General features: G+C 36.4%; 1 protein-coding gene across 1 annotated transcript in view; it reads left to right on the top strand.

Moving 5' to 3' along the window:
* Positions 1-13,428, top strand: part of GALNT2 (polypeptide N-acetylgalactosaminyltransferase 2) — a 95,105-nt gene that overhangs the window by 59,161 nt on the left and 22,516 nt on the right. Inside the window, exons 4-8 of the mRNA XM_052676609.1 lie at positions 223-321; positions 918-985; positions 1,834-1,899; positions 5,024-5,145; positions 11,279-11,366. Coding sequence (XP_052532569.1) covers positions 223-321; positions 918-985; positions 1,834-1,899; positions 5,024-5,145; positions 11,279-11,366 — 443 coding nt within the window. The remainder of the gene's footprint in view (positions 1-222; positions 322-917; positions 986-1,833; positions 1,900-5,023; positions 5,146-11,278; positions 11,367-13,428) is intronic.

Raw genomic sequence — 13,428 nt, 5'->3', positions numbered from 1 at the left:
TACCCAAATCTGACCCTGGCTCAGTCTGTTGTATACAAAGACGAGTGTCAAGAGTGGTAAAAGAGGAGCTGATTATAAATCATCTCGTTTGAAAATAAGAATCATCATTCTTTCTAGGTAGATACAGTGTGTACACAGTTTAGTAGATAACTGCTTTTTGATGAAGACTGTTTGTTAAGACTGTAATGTAAATATTAGATTGACAGACTTTTTGTCTTTCAGGTGTCAACGGAAACAATGGCGGATAGATTTGCCAGCCACTAGTGTGGTGATCACCTTTCATAATGAGGCAAGATCTGCTTTACTTCGAACTGTTGTCAGGTATGCCTGGGAGACAATCCATGACTTTGTATTTTTTTTCCCCACAAAAAGCACTTTGCTTGTGCTAGAATAGCTTTTGATAAAGAGAAGTAGCAAATCCATCATCCAAAGCAATCCATTATGCTTTTCTTGTACCATCTACAAAGGATGAAGCTGGCTCTTAATTTCACTGATGCCTCCAGGTCTTACATCCTGAAAGAGTGATCTTAAACAGACAAAAATGCTTCCCTTAACTACAAACATGTGAAAGTGTGAAATTAATTGCAAGAAGATATCTTGAGATTGGTTGTATAAATGGTTTCAAGAAGAATACGTGGAAGATGGATTTTTCAGGGGCTACTTTATCTGAGGGTATCTGCAAAGCTTCCATTGTCCAAACTGTGTAATTCACTCATTTCTGGAGGCTGGAAATCTGAGGGAAGAACAACTCTGTGCTCTTTTTTTCACAAACTCTTTACTGAGTAAGCTAATAGCTGTTGTAGAAAGATGGGATCCTGGACTATATTAAACTGTAGTTTAACAAATAATGTCATTAAAAGCACTGCTTATGTGAGATGGAAACTGCTTTGTATTGAATGCTTTTTTGTCTGTTTCAGTGTCCTTAAAAAAAGCCCATCACATCTTATTAAGGAAATCATACTAGTGGATGACTACAGTAATGATCGTAAGTACTTTTATAGTGTCCAAATGTTATTTTGTTTATTTTGCTGAGTCTTTCCATAAATGAAAGTAGGTGACTCAGTTGGGAGTTAGTCATATGAATGGGAATTTGTAAAGTCTGGTTCTAAACCTGCTCTTAATTCTTTTGTGTTTGTCATTGTGGAAGCATGAAGAGTTCTAAAATACTTCAGATCTATTTTATTGCTTCCTGTTAGCAGAAGAAGCAGAGTTTAGAGTTGAAAACAGCCTTCCCTTAGTACATTATGATGCAAAAATAAAACCCATGGCACTGGCACAAAATACTTCTTTGGAGTGCTGCTGCTCTCCATCACTTTTGGAAAATTCTTAGTGAATAAAGAAAGTCAAGATTTAAAAACTTTTAGGATATCGTAATGTTAATTTGAACAGTGAACCTCTGAGTAACGCTCTAACGGAAGTCAATGTCTACATTTGCAATGCTGATTGATACTTTAGGTTAGTTTAAACCTTAATGTTGCTTAAAAGCTTTCCTGTAAGCAAAGAAGACACAAGTTTTAATCTTTTTTTTTTTTTTTTCTTAATGAAATGTAGAAACTACTCAAGGTAAACACAAAGAGCAGAATTGATTAAAAAAAATTTTGAGAGTAAAATAAAATTAATTTTAAATAATATAATGATGGTGGTAATTTCTTACCCTGGTCACTTTTCTTTATTTCTGGAGAAACAAACAGGCATTTTTTAAGCATGATTCTTAATTATTTGTAAATATGATTGCTTTCCACTATGAAGTTTTTGTTCTGTTTTTGAAGAAAAACATACTTGTGGTAAATGAGACTGGTTTTGATCACTTTAATTATTATTATTATTTTTAAGCTGATGATGGTGCTCTATTGGGAAAAATTGAAAAAGTGCGAGTTCTTCGAAATGATCGCCGAGAAGGTAGGCTTGATTTGGGAAAAGGAAGATACAAATTCCACTGTGTTGCCTTATCTGCTTATCAAGTCTTTTAAAGGAACTTTCTGTATTGGAAGGGCGGATTTTTTGTTTCATAAATCACCTTACAAGTGGAAGGAAAAAAAGCTGTTGTATTTCTGTGATTAAAAATAGTAATTCTAATTAACTTGCTATTGTTGTGTGCAGTTGCACATGTGACAACTTGATACATTGCCTCTCATCCTCAGCCCCTTGTTTTTCTCACTCCAGTGAATCCTCTGTTAAGCTGCTCCAACTGTATGCAAGGTCTCACTGTAAGTTGTATGTAAGTCTGCAAAAATCCAGCTTAAAAATATCCCTCTTTGCTGGTTCCCTTATGAGAAGTGGTTTTAAGGATTCAGTTGATGGACAGCCTGTCAGACTGTTTGGCAAACGTGAGTTTAAGCAGCCAGGAGGGCCGGGACCACATATGCCAGCTTTTCTTGCATCCTTTTCCTTTTTGTTGCTTTGCACGTTATGGCCTCATATCACTGAGCTGTTTAGTCACAGCTTCCTGGCTGTGTAGCTTAAAGTATTAAAGGCAACTGTTACTGTACAGCTGTTTGAAATAGTAACTAGGAGCTGACAGTTGAAATAGCTGACTGAGTTCGCAGATACCTACTGTTTGTTTTTATAGGCACTGTATCTTCTAGGCTGACAGACTGGAGAGCAGCTAGAATCATTAGATTGCCAGAATCTGGAAGTCGCATGCACAAAACCTGTGTTATCCCATAATTAAAGTAATGACTTACTGGGGATTCTTAGTATTTAAGCATTTGTTTGGAATATGCTTGTAAACAAAGGCTTGTTAGGAAAGCAGGCCTTTTATGACTTTCCATGGTTTTGGGGTTCTGAGAGAGCCGATCTCATCTCAATGCAACATTTGAAGATTATGATAGCAGTAATGGAAAAACTGACTGAAATAACCCTTTGATTTTTTTTTTTTTTTTCTGTACTATAAATATTCTGTACCGTACATACAGAGTTTTCATTCATACTTCAAAATAAACACTAGTATATCTGAAAAAGATATGATTTGACAAATCTCACTGTCAGAAAAGAACTGCTTTCAAATTGAAGGTGCAGTGCTGGTTTTCTTGGTGTTTTTATGAGATTAGAATGAAGTTATCAGGCATGAAAGCTACTGTGCTGGTTAGGAAGTTTTTCCTAGATATGCGTTTATGCAGCTAGATAATTTTCTTTAATGAAAATATTTTCAGATTTCATTTGATTGCTACATTGTTGTGATGGAGCTTAATGCTAAGTTTGCTTGTTGTTTTTATATGAAGACTTACACTGGTATCTCAGACAGGGATGTCACTGACTGCTTTTCTTTCAGAAATATGTCATAGTAGATTTAGGTTTCATATGTAGGACCAGTTTGCTATGGGAACACATCCATCTTGAAGAGTCTGGTTATGGCCAGGGGAACTTTCTGGACTCTTGCTGTCTTATTGCTCCATGTGATTATAGAGGACTCGATGACCCAAATGTTTACTTCCACATTTTTTGAAGTAGAAGAAGACATTGGATTCTATGAAAACAAAAGTTTGAAATAAGAAACTCTGGAAGGAGGAACTGCAGAAGTAGAACAAATGTTAACACTGTGCTTGAGGAATGGTTTGTGAGGTAACTGCATGGAAAAGTGCCAGGGTTTGGGCTCAGGAGAGAACCTAAGTATATCTGATTAGCTGCAAATGTACAACAGGTAAAGTAGAAAGCACTGACACAGGATCACCACAGAGCATATCTACAATACCGAAGTACTCTTATGATAAGAGAGCACAAGGATCTTCGTGAAGCTGTTTAGTTGCTGAATGTTGGGCAGAGCAAGCTTGTTCTATAGCTATTTACTCTTAAGTTTTTGTTCTCTTTGGCAGTGACATTTTGCAAGTTTTATTTTGTGAAGAGGATGAAAAGAAGTAGTTGGTAGTTTCTCGTTTGGTTGTTCAGGTTTTTTGTGTTTTGTTTTTTTTGTTGTTGTTGTTGTTGTTGTTGTTTTTTAAAGAACTGTTTCAATTAAGAAATCAATGTAAGTGAAATCAGTTAATTTTGAAGAGTAATAGAGAAAAACAGGCAGAAAGTTTGCTAAGGGGAGAGAGCAAGCTGACTTTCTTCTGACTGAAGAACACAGTGGGGTGTTCCAGGGTGTGCATGTAAGTCTTACAAGGGACATGGAGGAATGGTAAAGTCATTCACTGATCAAATAATAAGAGCAAAAGCAAGAAAGGAACAGGGCAAATCAGTGAAGGACCTGGGTAAATGAGGTGTTGAGAAGTCTTTTGATTTCTTACCAGAAGTTTTCTGTTAAAGAAGTCTTTTCAAGGTGAGATTTATAAGCAACAACTGAAAAAAAAAGTGCTAACAGCAATGACTCTCCCCCCAAAAGAAACCAGCAAAACAAACAACAGAACATAAAAGATAACTACAACAACAAACAGAAGAGAATTACAAAAAAATGTAGAAAAGAAATGGTTGAAAGGGATAAGGAGAGAGGCTCTCAAACACGAATTAACAAAGTGTAGTTATTTCTGGAAGAAGCAGACAGAAGAATGGACAGGATATTCCTGACGGCTTCTAAAGTAGGAAGTGGAAGGAGTGTGGAAAGATGGTTAGGATCTTCAGTTCTACAATACGGTCATAGAGGTAGGGCTTCTTCATTCACTCAGCACTAATCCTTCAGTTGTGCTACTAAAATCAAATCCTATTCTGGATATCTGACAAAAAAATAAAATTGCTTTCCTTATTGATGTTAAGTAACATTTATCCCATTAATGACATCTGCTGTACTGCAGACCCAGCTGTCCTTGTGGACTGCTTTTTTTTAAAGGCACTTCAATTCTTCTGTTTAAATAAGATTAGAACCTGTAAAATTGGGTGCAGTAGTTAAGGATGTAGGCTTTTTTATTATGAATTGTTAACAGGCATCTTTTCTTTTTAAAATGAAACTTGTGTGTTCATGTCTTGAGTGAGAGTAATTAAATTCATTACTATCTTGAAATGCAATAATTTGTCTTGCTGCTGTTGATTGTTTTCTTCCAGAACCTACTTCAACTGTTTTTGTGTTGTTTTTTTTTTCTTTCCTTTTCAGGCTTGATGCGCTCCCGGGTCAGAGGGGCAGATGCAGCACAAGCAAAAGTACTTACTTTCCTGGATAGTCACTGTGAATGCAATGAACACTGGCTGGAGCCACTTTTGGAAAGAGTAGCTGAGGTTAGTAAAGAGTTCTTCTAAAGTAATTTCCTGAAGGAGTAGCTTTTAAATTTTAAAGCCATCTGGTTTATACTACATTAATTTTATGCATTTTTCTAAAGAAGCTTTTTCTCTGAAGTGAGATGATGGAGATGATCAGAGTATTCTGTGATTAAAACTCACTTTTTGTTCATTTAATCTGTGAACATAGAAATATAAAATGTGAATATTTATTATTACCTTCACAAGTAATTCAAATATATGCTTCTTTGGTTCTTTAGGGACCTCCGCAGTAATCTTTAGAGCAAAACATTGTTCCCTTCAACCAATATCATCTCAATGTAATTCAGTTTACCCTGAATATTTATGCCTCGTTAACATTCAGTGTGATAATGGTGGAGAGGTTGAGCTGTGAAACCAAAATTCTCATGGAAATTAACAGGGACTGTGGGCTCTCAGCTTCTGTGAAAATGATGTTTTGCCTGTGTCCCAGAAAAGCTAGTGACAGGACTGAGAGTTATACGTTTTTTCCGTGCTCTGGAGGAGCTCAGCTGAAGCAGACAGTGAATCAAGTGTAATCACAGAATCTAGGGAGTGTTCGAAACAACAGAGCTATTTCCATAATTGCATTTTCTTTCAGGTGAACACACATTTTAATTTAACATATGTTAGTCTGGAATATCTTTCCTTCAAAGTACTCCTGGTCAAAATTGTTTTACTCTGTATTGTTAGTGCCCAGTTTCTTGCTTACCCTCCATGTGCTTTCCTTTGCATTTCCTCCAAAAGAGAGGGGGAAGATGAAGTCATATTCTCAGTATGCCAGGAAGAAAACCAGTTGTTGCTGTCAACTGAGAACTTCTCTTACTCCTTTTGGTCCTGCAGTGTTTTACTGTGTATTCCAAAATACTGTAAATTGTCTAAGGCACATCAGCATTTGAAATCCTATTCTAGAGGAGAAATAACTATGATCAGTTTAAACCTAAACATTTTAAAAGTATTTGGAGCTCACAGAGCCCTTAAGAATGAGCAGTATAACACTTTGCAATATTTTTTTTTTGCCAGGGTAGTGTCACAGACTTAGAAAGGTAGTTCCTATGTAATTTTTAATCAGGAGAATAAACTTGAAGGCATTAAATACATTTTAAAAGGGAGTGGAAAATGCTTTCTGCTAAAGCAGTGTCTTGGCTCTAGGATATGGGAAGTGTTCTCAAGTGTAATTTGTTTGAACTATCCACGTTTTTGAGAAACGAGAAGACAGTGGTAGTTTTGCTTGCCCCTTTTTTTTTTTCCTTTTTCCTCTTGGCATACTTATTTATTTTTCTGAAACAATCTGGGATGTGAAAGTGTTCATCATAACAGAATATAAAACCTATTCAATTGCTGCTAGATTAGTAAAGACATGAGATTGTGTGGTATACTTGATAGGAGAAATTGGTGCATGTTTTTCTTTTCTTTTTTTTTTTTTTTTTTTTTGTACCAGCCACTTTTGGAGGCAAAAGAATTATTAGACCTTTCAAAAACTTGCTCCTCACAATTGTCATGGTGAAAAACACTAATCGTGAGCCATTCTTGATCTGTTGTTAAATAAATTATATGGAATTCCAGTTTGCTTTTACCTGGGAAGGTTCCCAACCAGCAGGTATGAAGTTTGTTAAAGGTGCTTCTAAGCTTTCTGCTTAGAAAACATTAGTGAATGTATATTGCTTGCACATAGCCTATGATAGTTCTTTGTTATTTTAAATGGATTAATTTTGCTCACAGTGCAGATGATATGCTACTTGATGTTAATCAGCAGCATTTTCTTGATGGTCTTGGTGACAAGAAGCTGAATAGATATGAACTCCTTACCTAACTTTGAGGTCGAGGAGGACTTTCATGTCAGGACTACTAAGCATTAATGCAGCGTTCTCTGATGCTCTGCTGAATCTGTTCTGTTTTGTGGCAGAAAGGTTACCTTTTCCTTCAATTTCAGAATTGTCCTCTTGGCATTTAATTCTGTGTGAGTTTTAGGAGTTTTGTTAAGCATTTTACAGTATAAAAACGTAGATCTGCCAGAAACAGTTTGACTGAAATCCATTCTGAAATATGCTATCTGATACGCTGTGTGTTTGACTTCTTATGTGGTCACCTGAGGCACTGAGATCTCTTCAACTGGAGAATGATCCATCGCAGTGCTTACTTCTTGAACTAGTTTCTTTGTTCATTGTCCATACTTGCTTGGCATTCCTGGAGGGATTGATACTGATAGGAATTTCCTTCAGCAACTTGAGCAAAGGTCTAAAGCAACAAAAACATAAATACAAGGTGAAAATTTTAGCACTCAGAATGGACAGATATCTGTTCAAACTGCAGCTGATATGCCTTCTTCCACTTTGCTCCCAGCTGCAGAGACGTTTCCTGCCTATTTGCACAAGACTTCCTTTTGTATATTCTAGCTGTGTGTGGATATTAGGGGGAGATAAAACACACAGTCTCGAATGCATTGGTGTATTTTATGAAAATTTTTCTACTTGGCTTTTTCCATTTCCTATTTCTAATCACTTTGTTCTATTCTTACAGTATATTGACTGAGAAAAATAGAAATTGGAAGGTTCTGGTGCAGAACTGTACTCATCTGTTTTCATAGCATAACTATAAATTGTCTATCACTTCTGATAATATTTTTACACAAAACATCCTAAAAGAGGAAAGAATTAGAATTAAGAAATGGTATGTGGATTCTTTTCTCATATCCTTAGATTCTGCGACCTTGAGTGAATTACTTCCAACTACTGCATCGCTGAAAGGAAAATATTTGTATTTTCTGTTAAGAGTGTTGTGAAGTTTAATCTTTAAAGTGCTTTGAGATTTTTGGATACTAGATTGGGGGAAAAACAATGTATGCAGAATCTTGAGGATAATTTCCAATTGTTTATGAGGAAAACGAGTAGTAGTGGTAGTCTAACTCTCTAGAGCATGTATAACCTCCTTATGAAATATTAAAATGAAAGTCTGCTACAAAACTCCAGTCACTAGAGACCTGCAGCGTTCATGGGCTATTTCTTTCCATTGGCATAATCAGAAAGCACAAGGTTTCCCAATTGTGTATTCCATTATATTTTATGGTATGAAACCTTCAGAACAAAATCAGATGAGAAAGATTTTGTTTTTGCTTTTATTTTTTTCCAAAACACACACCAGGTTTCTACTGTAATGATTTTTATTTTTTTTTTCTATTGTGCTTGAGGATAATTTAAGAAGAGCAAGGTTTTAGTATTTTAAGTGAATGATTTTGAACTCTTTCTGCCTTAGAGACCCACTGGCTCTTTTTTAGCAGTCTCTACATTAACAATTCTGTAGTGCCTTGCAAAGTGTCACCTTAGGGATGTGCAAGTATTTTGTCTGTTTTGCTGCTGAACAAAGGTATTGTTTTGAAGCATGGAGGGGGCAGCTTGTTTCCAAGGCTGAGAAAGTGGCAGTTGTACATCAGTCTAGGTATTTGCGTGTCAGAGAAATAATGAAGTTGCCTAAGTAACACGTTAAGTGTTGCAAATGGTGCTAGTTTGCCACTGCGCTGATATTGACAGAATTAATCAGACCGACAGCAATGACCTCAGGAAATCCTGAATGTGTGGAAACTGTGCTTGCCTGCTTGTTCAGCATTGTGGGGATGTAGTGGAGATAAACTGAAGTCTCACTGAAGCTCTTCCTAATGTGACAGACGACAGGCAGTTTTTACCACCACATTTAGCTCTATCATGTATAATCATTTGAGAGTACAGACTTTTGCTGGAGGAGGTTTTTCTGGATGGGCATAGATTTGTATAAGCCACCTGAGCTTCAGCTGAGGAAGGAATAAGAAAGAAAGGGAAATTTCATATTTATTTCTATTTCAGAATCACAGAATCAGCAAGGTTGGAAAGGACCTTCAAGATCATCCAATCCAACCAATCACCAATAGCTCTCACTAAACCATGTCCCCCAACACAAAATCCAAACATTTCTTGAACATCTCCAGGGTCAGTGACTCCACCAGCTCCCTGGGCAGCCCATTCCAGTGCCTGATCACTCTTTCAGAAAAGTTGTATTTCCTAACGTCCAGCCTAAATCTCCCCTGGTGCAGCTTGAAGCCATTCCCTCTAGTTCTGTCATGTTACACTAGAGAAGAGGCTGACCTCCAGCTCACTACAACTTCCCTTCAGGTAGTTATAGAGAGCAATAAGGTCTCATGTCATGCTGATGGGTGTACTGTGAATACTGGGTAGGCTGGGTATCTTTAGAAGACATTAGCCTTTAAATAAGGAAGTTTTCTAGTTTTGACACTGCATATAGATATCTAAAACAATGTGTACACCTGAAGTGTTTTAGAGTTGTAGGAAGGCACAGCAGAAATCTGTGGTGTTTTGCAGTTCAGATGCAGTCCATCATAATTGCCTCCCAAATGGATTACTGCTAGTAAAACCATATCCTTGCATTATGAACATGTAGACTTGAGTTTACAGCTAACAGAAATGTGAGCTGAAGATGTAATCAATAGCAGAATAGGACAGTGTCATCTTTTATTTGTGTTTCTAATTTGGTTTAGGCCAAAGATAATTAATAGCTAGTGAAAGTCATGATCACGTCTTGCATTATATCCTTCATAAAGACTCACGTTGTATAGCTCAAGTTCTACTTAAAAGGAATGTAGAAGCAATACAAGTTGTCAGCTTTTAGCTCAGTCTTCAGATTTTGGCTGGAGACACAACTCAGATTTTCCTTCTGGCTAATTTGGGGGAAAGTGACCTTTTGTTTACTTATGTAGAATGATGTAGTATATGTCAGCTATTTAATTTGGGCTTACTAAAATCTGTACAGATTGAGTAATTAAGATTCAGTAAATGAAAATGGGTGTTTTTAATGTCCTTTTTGGACCAACAAAATCGTTTGTCTAAAAGAATTGCTTTCAGGCCTCCTGTTACAAGCTCACACTATATTCTCCTGCTAATTTAGTACCAGCCGTTCTGTATAATACTGCAGTAGCAATGGATGCACTGTTGAACCTGTTTAGAATATATGCATTGTTTTTTGGAGCAGTACTTTACACATAGATTCTTACAGTGGGGACGATTAGGTTAGTATTGTTTTTAACGATAAGAACAGTTTCTCTGTAAGACAGTTACCAAAATATCCTGTTTGTTTAAAGCATTTTTGTATTCACAAAGTTGGTATTTTACTGTTCTGAAGTTACCTATGCTCTGTTGCTAAATTGTGGTGTTTAAAGTTCTACTTTGAATGCAAGCTACCTGTTAATCAAACTACCATAGAAGTTATACTTTAGTTTGTAAATATATCTTTTTTTTTTTCTTTTTTGCCTCAAGAGGTACCTCGTGGAGAAGAACTGGTTTAACCATGACACTGTGTTTCTAATATTAGATGATTTTCTCTTAGATTACAGATGTCTTATGATCCCAATGGATGATGCGTGTGGAGTTACTGGAAAGATTTTTTTTTTTAACTTAAAAGCTATTTTGACAAACACATGAGCTAAGGTAATTAATGTTGCTTAGAATAGTATATGAGACCAAGTTCAGACAGAGGAATGCAGAATCTATGCCACTGGAATTTTGGCTGCCAGAGATTAATAGCGTTCATTAGTTTAGGAGGATTTTTTTTTTTCTTCCCCATTTTCTATCTGATTGTGAAGTGTGATTCTTCTGGGGTGAAATCGGTTATCATTAACCTAAGACTTTTCTGATTGTGGAAAGGCCTTAATGTCCCTTAAAGATTATAGTAATAACATCACACTACCTTATGGGGTAGGAATTTGCTGTGAAAATATGAATTACCCAGATGGTTCTCTTCTTTGCACTGGTTTGAAAAGTAAGAATGAAAATGCTGTTTGCCTGTCTGTCTTTTGAAATAGAAGTTTGCTGCCTTCTTCGCAGATAAGCCAGAAGAGGTTTACCTGTGTGTAAGGTAGGCTGGAATATGAAGAGGATTCTTCGCTATGTAATGTGGTTTCTGCTCTCTGAATGAAGCAGTGGTGAGCAACGCTGCTCAGAACCAGAAGCAGGGGAAAAGGTGGGGGAGCAGCATTCATGAAATCCTGCTGAACTCTGCAACATGTTATCCTGTCTGAATCTTTATATATTGGTTTCATTATTTCAATATCGCTTTCTAATATTTATTTTAGGACAAGACCAGAGTTGTGTCTCCTATTATCGATGTAATTAATATGGACAACTTCCAGTACGTGGGGGCGTCAGCTGATTTAAAAGGCGGTATGTACCTCTGCTGGAATACAAATAAAATAAGAAGCATCACAAGTCAAAGCTCGTGGTCACTGCAGTTGTGGAATGGGCAGTTAACACACTGCTCTTCCCTTTTGCATATCTAGCTTAATTTCTATATATCGACTGTTTCCAGGCTTAGATTTTAAATGGCCTTGTTGCATTCTACTTTACAAGAGTTTGTCTTTATTATACCAATTCTTATAAGTTTATGCTGCTTTTTACCAATGTACAGGAGTCACTCGAATGTTTGCAGTGCTGTGTATTAGAAGCAGCTTATGGTTGGAAGAGCTTATGATTCCCTTTTTACAGACAACAGTTTATTTGCTCTCTAGTTCAGAAGTCCATCAGCAATGCGGTGCCTATGAGGTTTTTTTAAGATGCTGGTTTGCTTAAAAATTAATCTCTTGTGAAAAAGCAGAAACCTCTGGAATGTGTTTGTTTTTTAAAAAGGAAAGGTGGTTTTTTTTTTTTTTTTTTTTTTTTTTTTAAGCCCATGATCTGTAATTGTGAAGAAAGTAACACATAACCTTGAAATTGGTAGTGTTTATATCTTTACTGTTAGAAAATTTCCTGTTAAATTCTGTTTACAAAAGCTATGGTTTTGTTGTCTGGTTAATGCAAACTGTTAACAGCAAGTAGTAAAGAGCTTTGTGAAACTCTCAAAAATGATTCTCTCCCTTCTTTCCAAAAGAGGAAAGACAAGTTTGCAGTAAAATCCTTATTTGTTAAGTTTTTAAATTTAATTTCACTACTAGCAGGTGTCTAGCATTTAGAATAGTTGTCCCATAACTGATCCACAATAATTGTTCCCACAACCCTAGAAACTGTGCTGCCTGTAGAACAGATGTAAGATAAGCCACAATATTGAAATTATGTGGTACTGTTCCCACAGTTTTTCAGCTTATTTTGAATGGGCTCTCTCAAGTGAGGTAGTAGTTTTAAGCTCCTTCTGTATGTGAAATCCTAGTCCATAACTGGCCACCAAGTGTTTGTTCCAGTAAACTAAAGTAATATTTGCATAATGCTGCATGTGCTTCAAGTTCCAGTCATGATCTTGAGGTAAAAGTTTCTGTATCCTTTTAATTAGCGTTCTGAAAAGATGTCTGCCATGGATATATTCACAGTATGCTAATTTATAATACTATGCTATTATCTGTGTGCTAGCTTTATTAAAACCTTAAGGCTTTTGCCCAATCTATTCATTATGCAGCAACTATGGAAATCTCTATACCATTATGTAGCTCTTATTGTTGTCTGCAGTGGGAGGAGGAGTTTTCATTGAAACCTTAGATTGGTTCCTGTGGGGTTCATGCTCTTTAATTCTTTCCAACTGAACTGGGAGAGGATTGAGCGATCATTCTACTTGTTGCTGCTTTTCATTGCTTTGTCTATGAACTATATTTCCCATTTTTTTTTCTCCTTTTAGTGCTCGTTTTCTCTTATACACAATAGGTTCTTTAAAGTGCGTTGAGCCTCTGTACTTCTGGGCTGTGAAGTGAGAAGCTGCCTTTTAACAATAGAAATTTTTCACATAGCAATGTCTGAATGCTATTTGGTGGTATGTTCAAATGTGAATAATATATTTGCATTCAGATCCCAAAGGACAGATTAGCACGTTAGGGGCACTCCAGCATTTGGCATCACAGGACACTTTCATTGAGGCCAAGTCTAAACATGGAAATCAAACCGTGCTTTCAACCTTCGATATGGTGTCTGCGTGGCTTAAACATGGAGAGTTGAGACAGCTGGGACAGCATTTGTGCCTGCTCTGTTTTGCAAGACTTAATCACCCAAGACGAGCAATCTAGCAAATGCTACAGACTTAAAAGTGGACAGAATTGAAATAATTCCCATGGCTGGCCAATATTAAATCCGTGCACTTCATATTACTTTTTTTTTTTTTTTTCTTGGAAGGCAGAAGGCTTACAAAACTATTTACACCCTGAGTAGCATTTTAATTACTGGACTAAATTGTAGTTAACAGAGTTCTAATAACTTAGGATATGCCTATTATGAAGTTTACACGTGATAGAATTTCATACTGTATATG

The sequence above is a fragment of the Tympanuchus pallidicinctus genome, unplaced genomic scaffold (assembly GCF_026119805.1).
Source record: "Tympanuchus pallidicinctus isolate F22 unplaced genomic scaffold, pur_lepc_1.0 scaffold1, whole genome shotgun sequence".
NCBI lineage: Eukaryota > Metazoa > Chordata > Aves > Galliformes > Phasianidae > Tympanuchus > Tympanuchus pallidicinctus.
The sequence above is the reverse complement of the archived record's forward strand: the minus strand, read 5'-3'. Positions and strand labels throughout refer to the sequence as shown.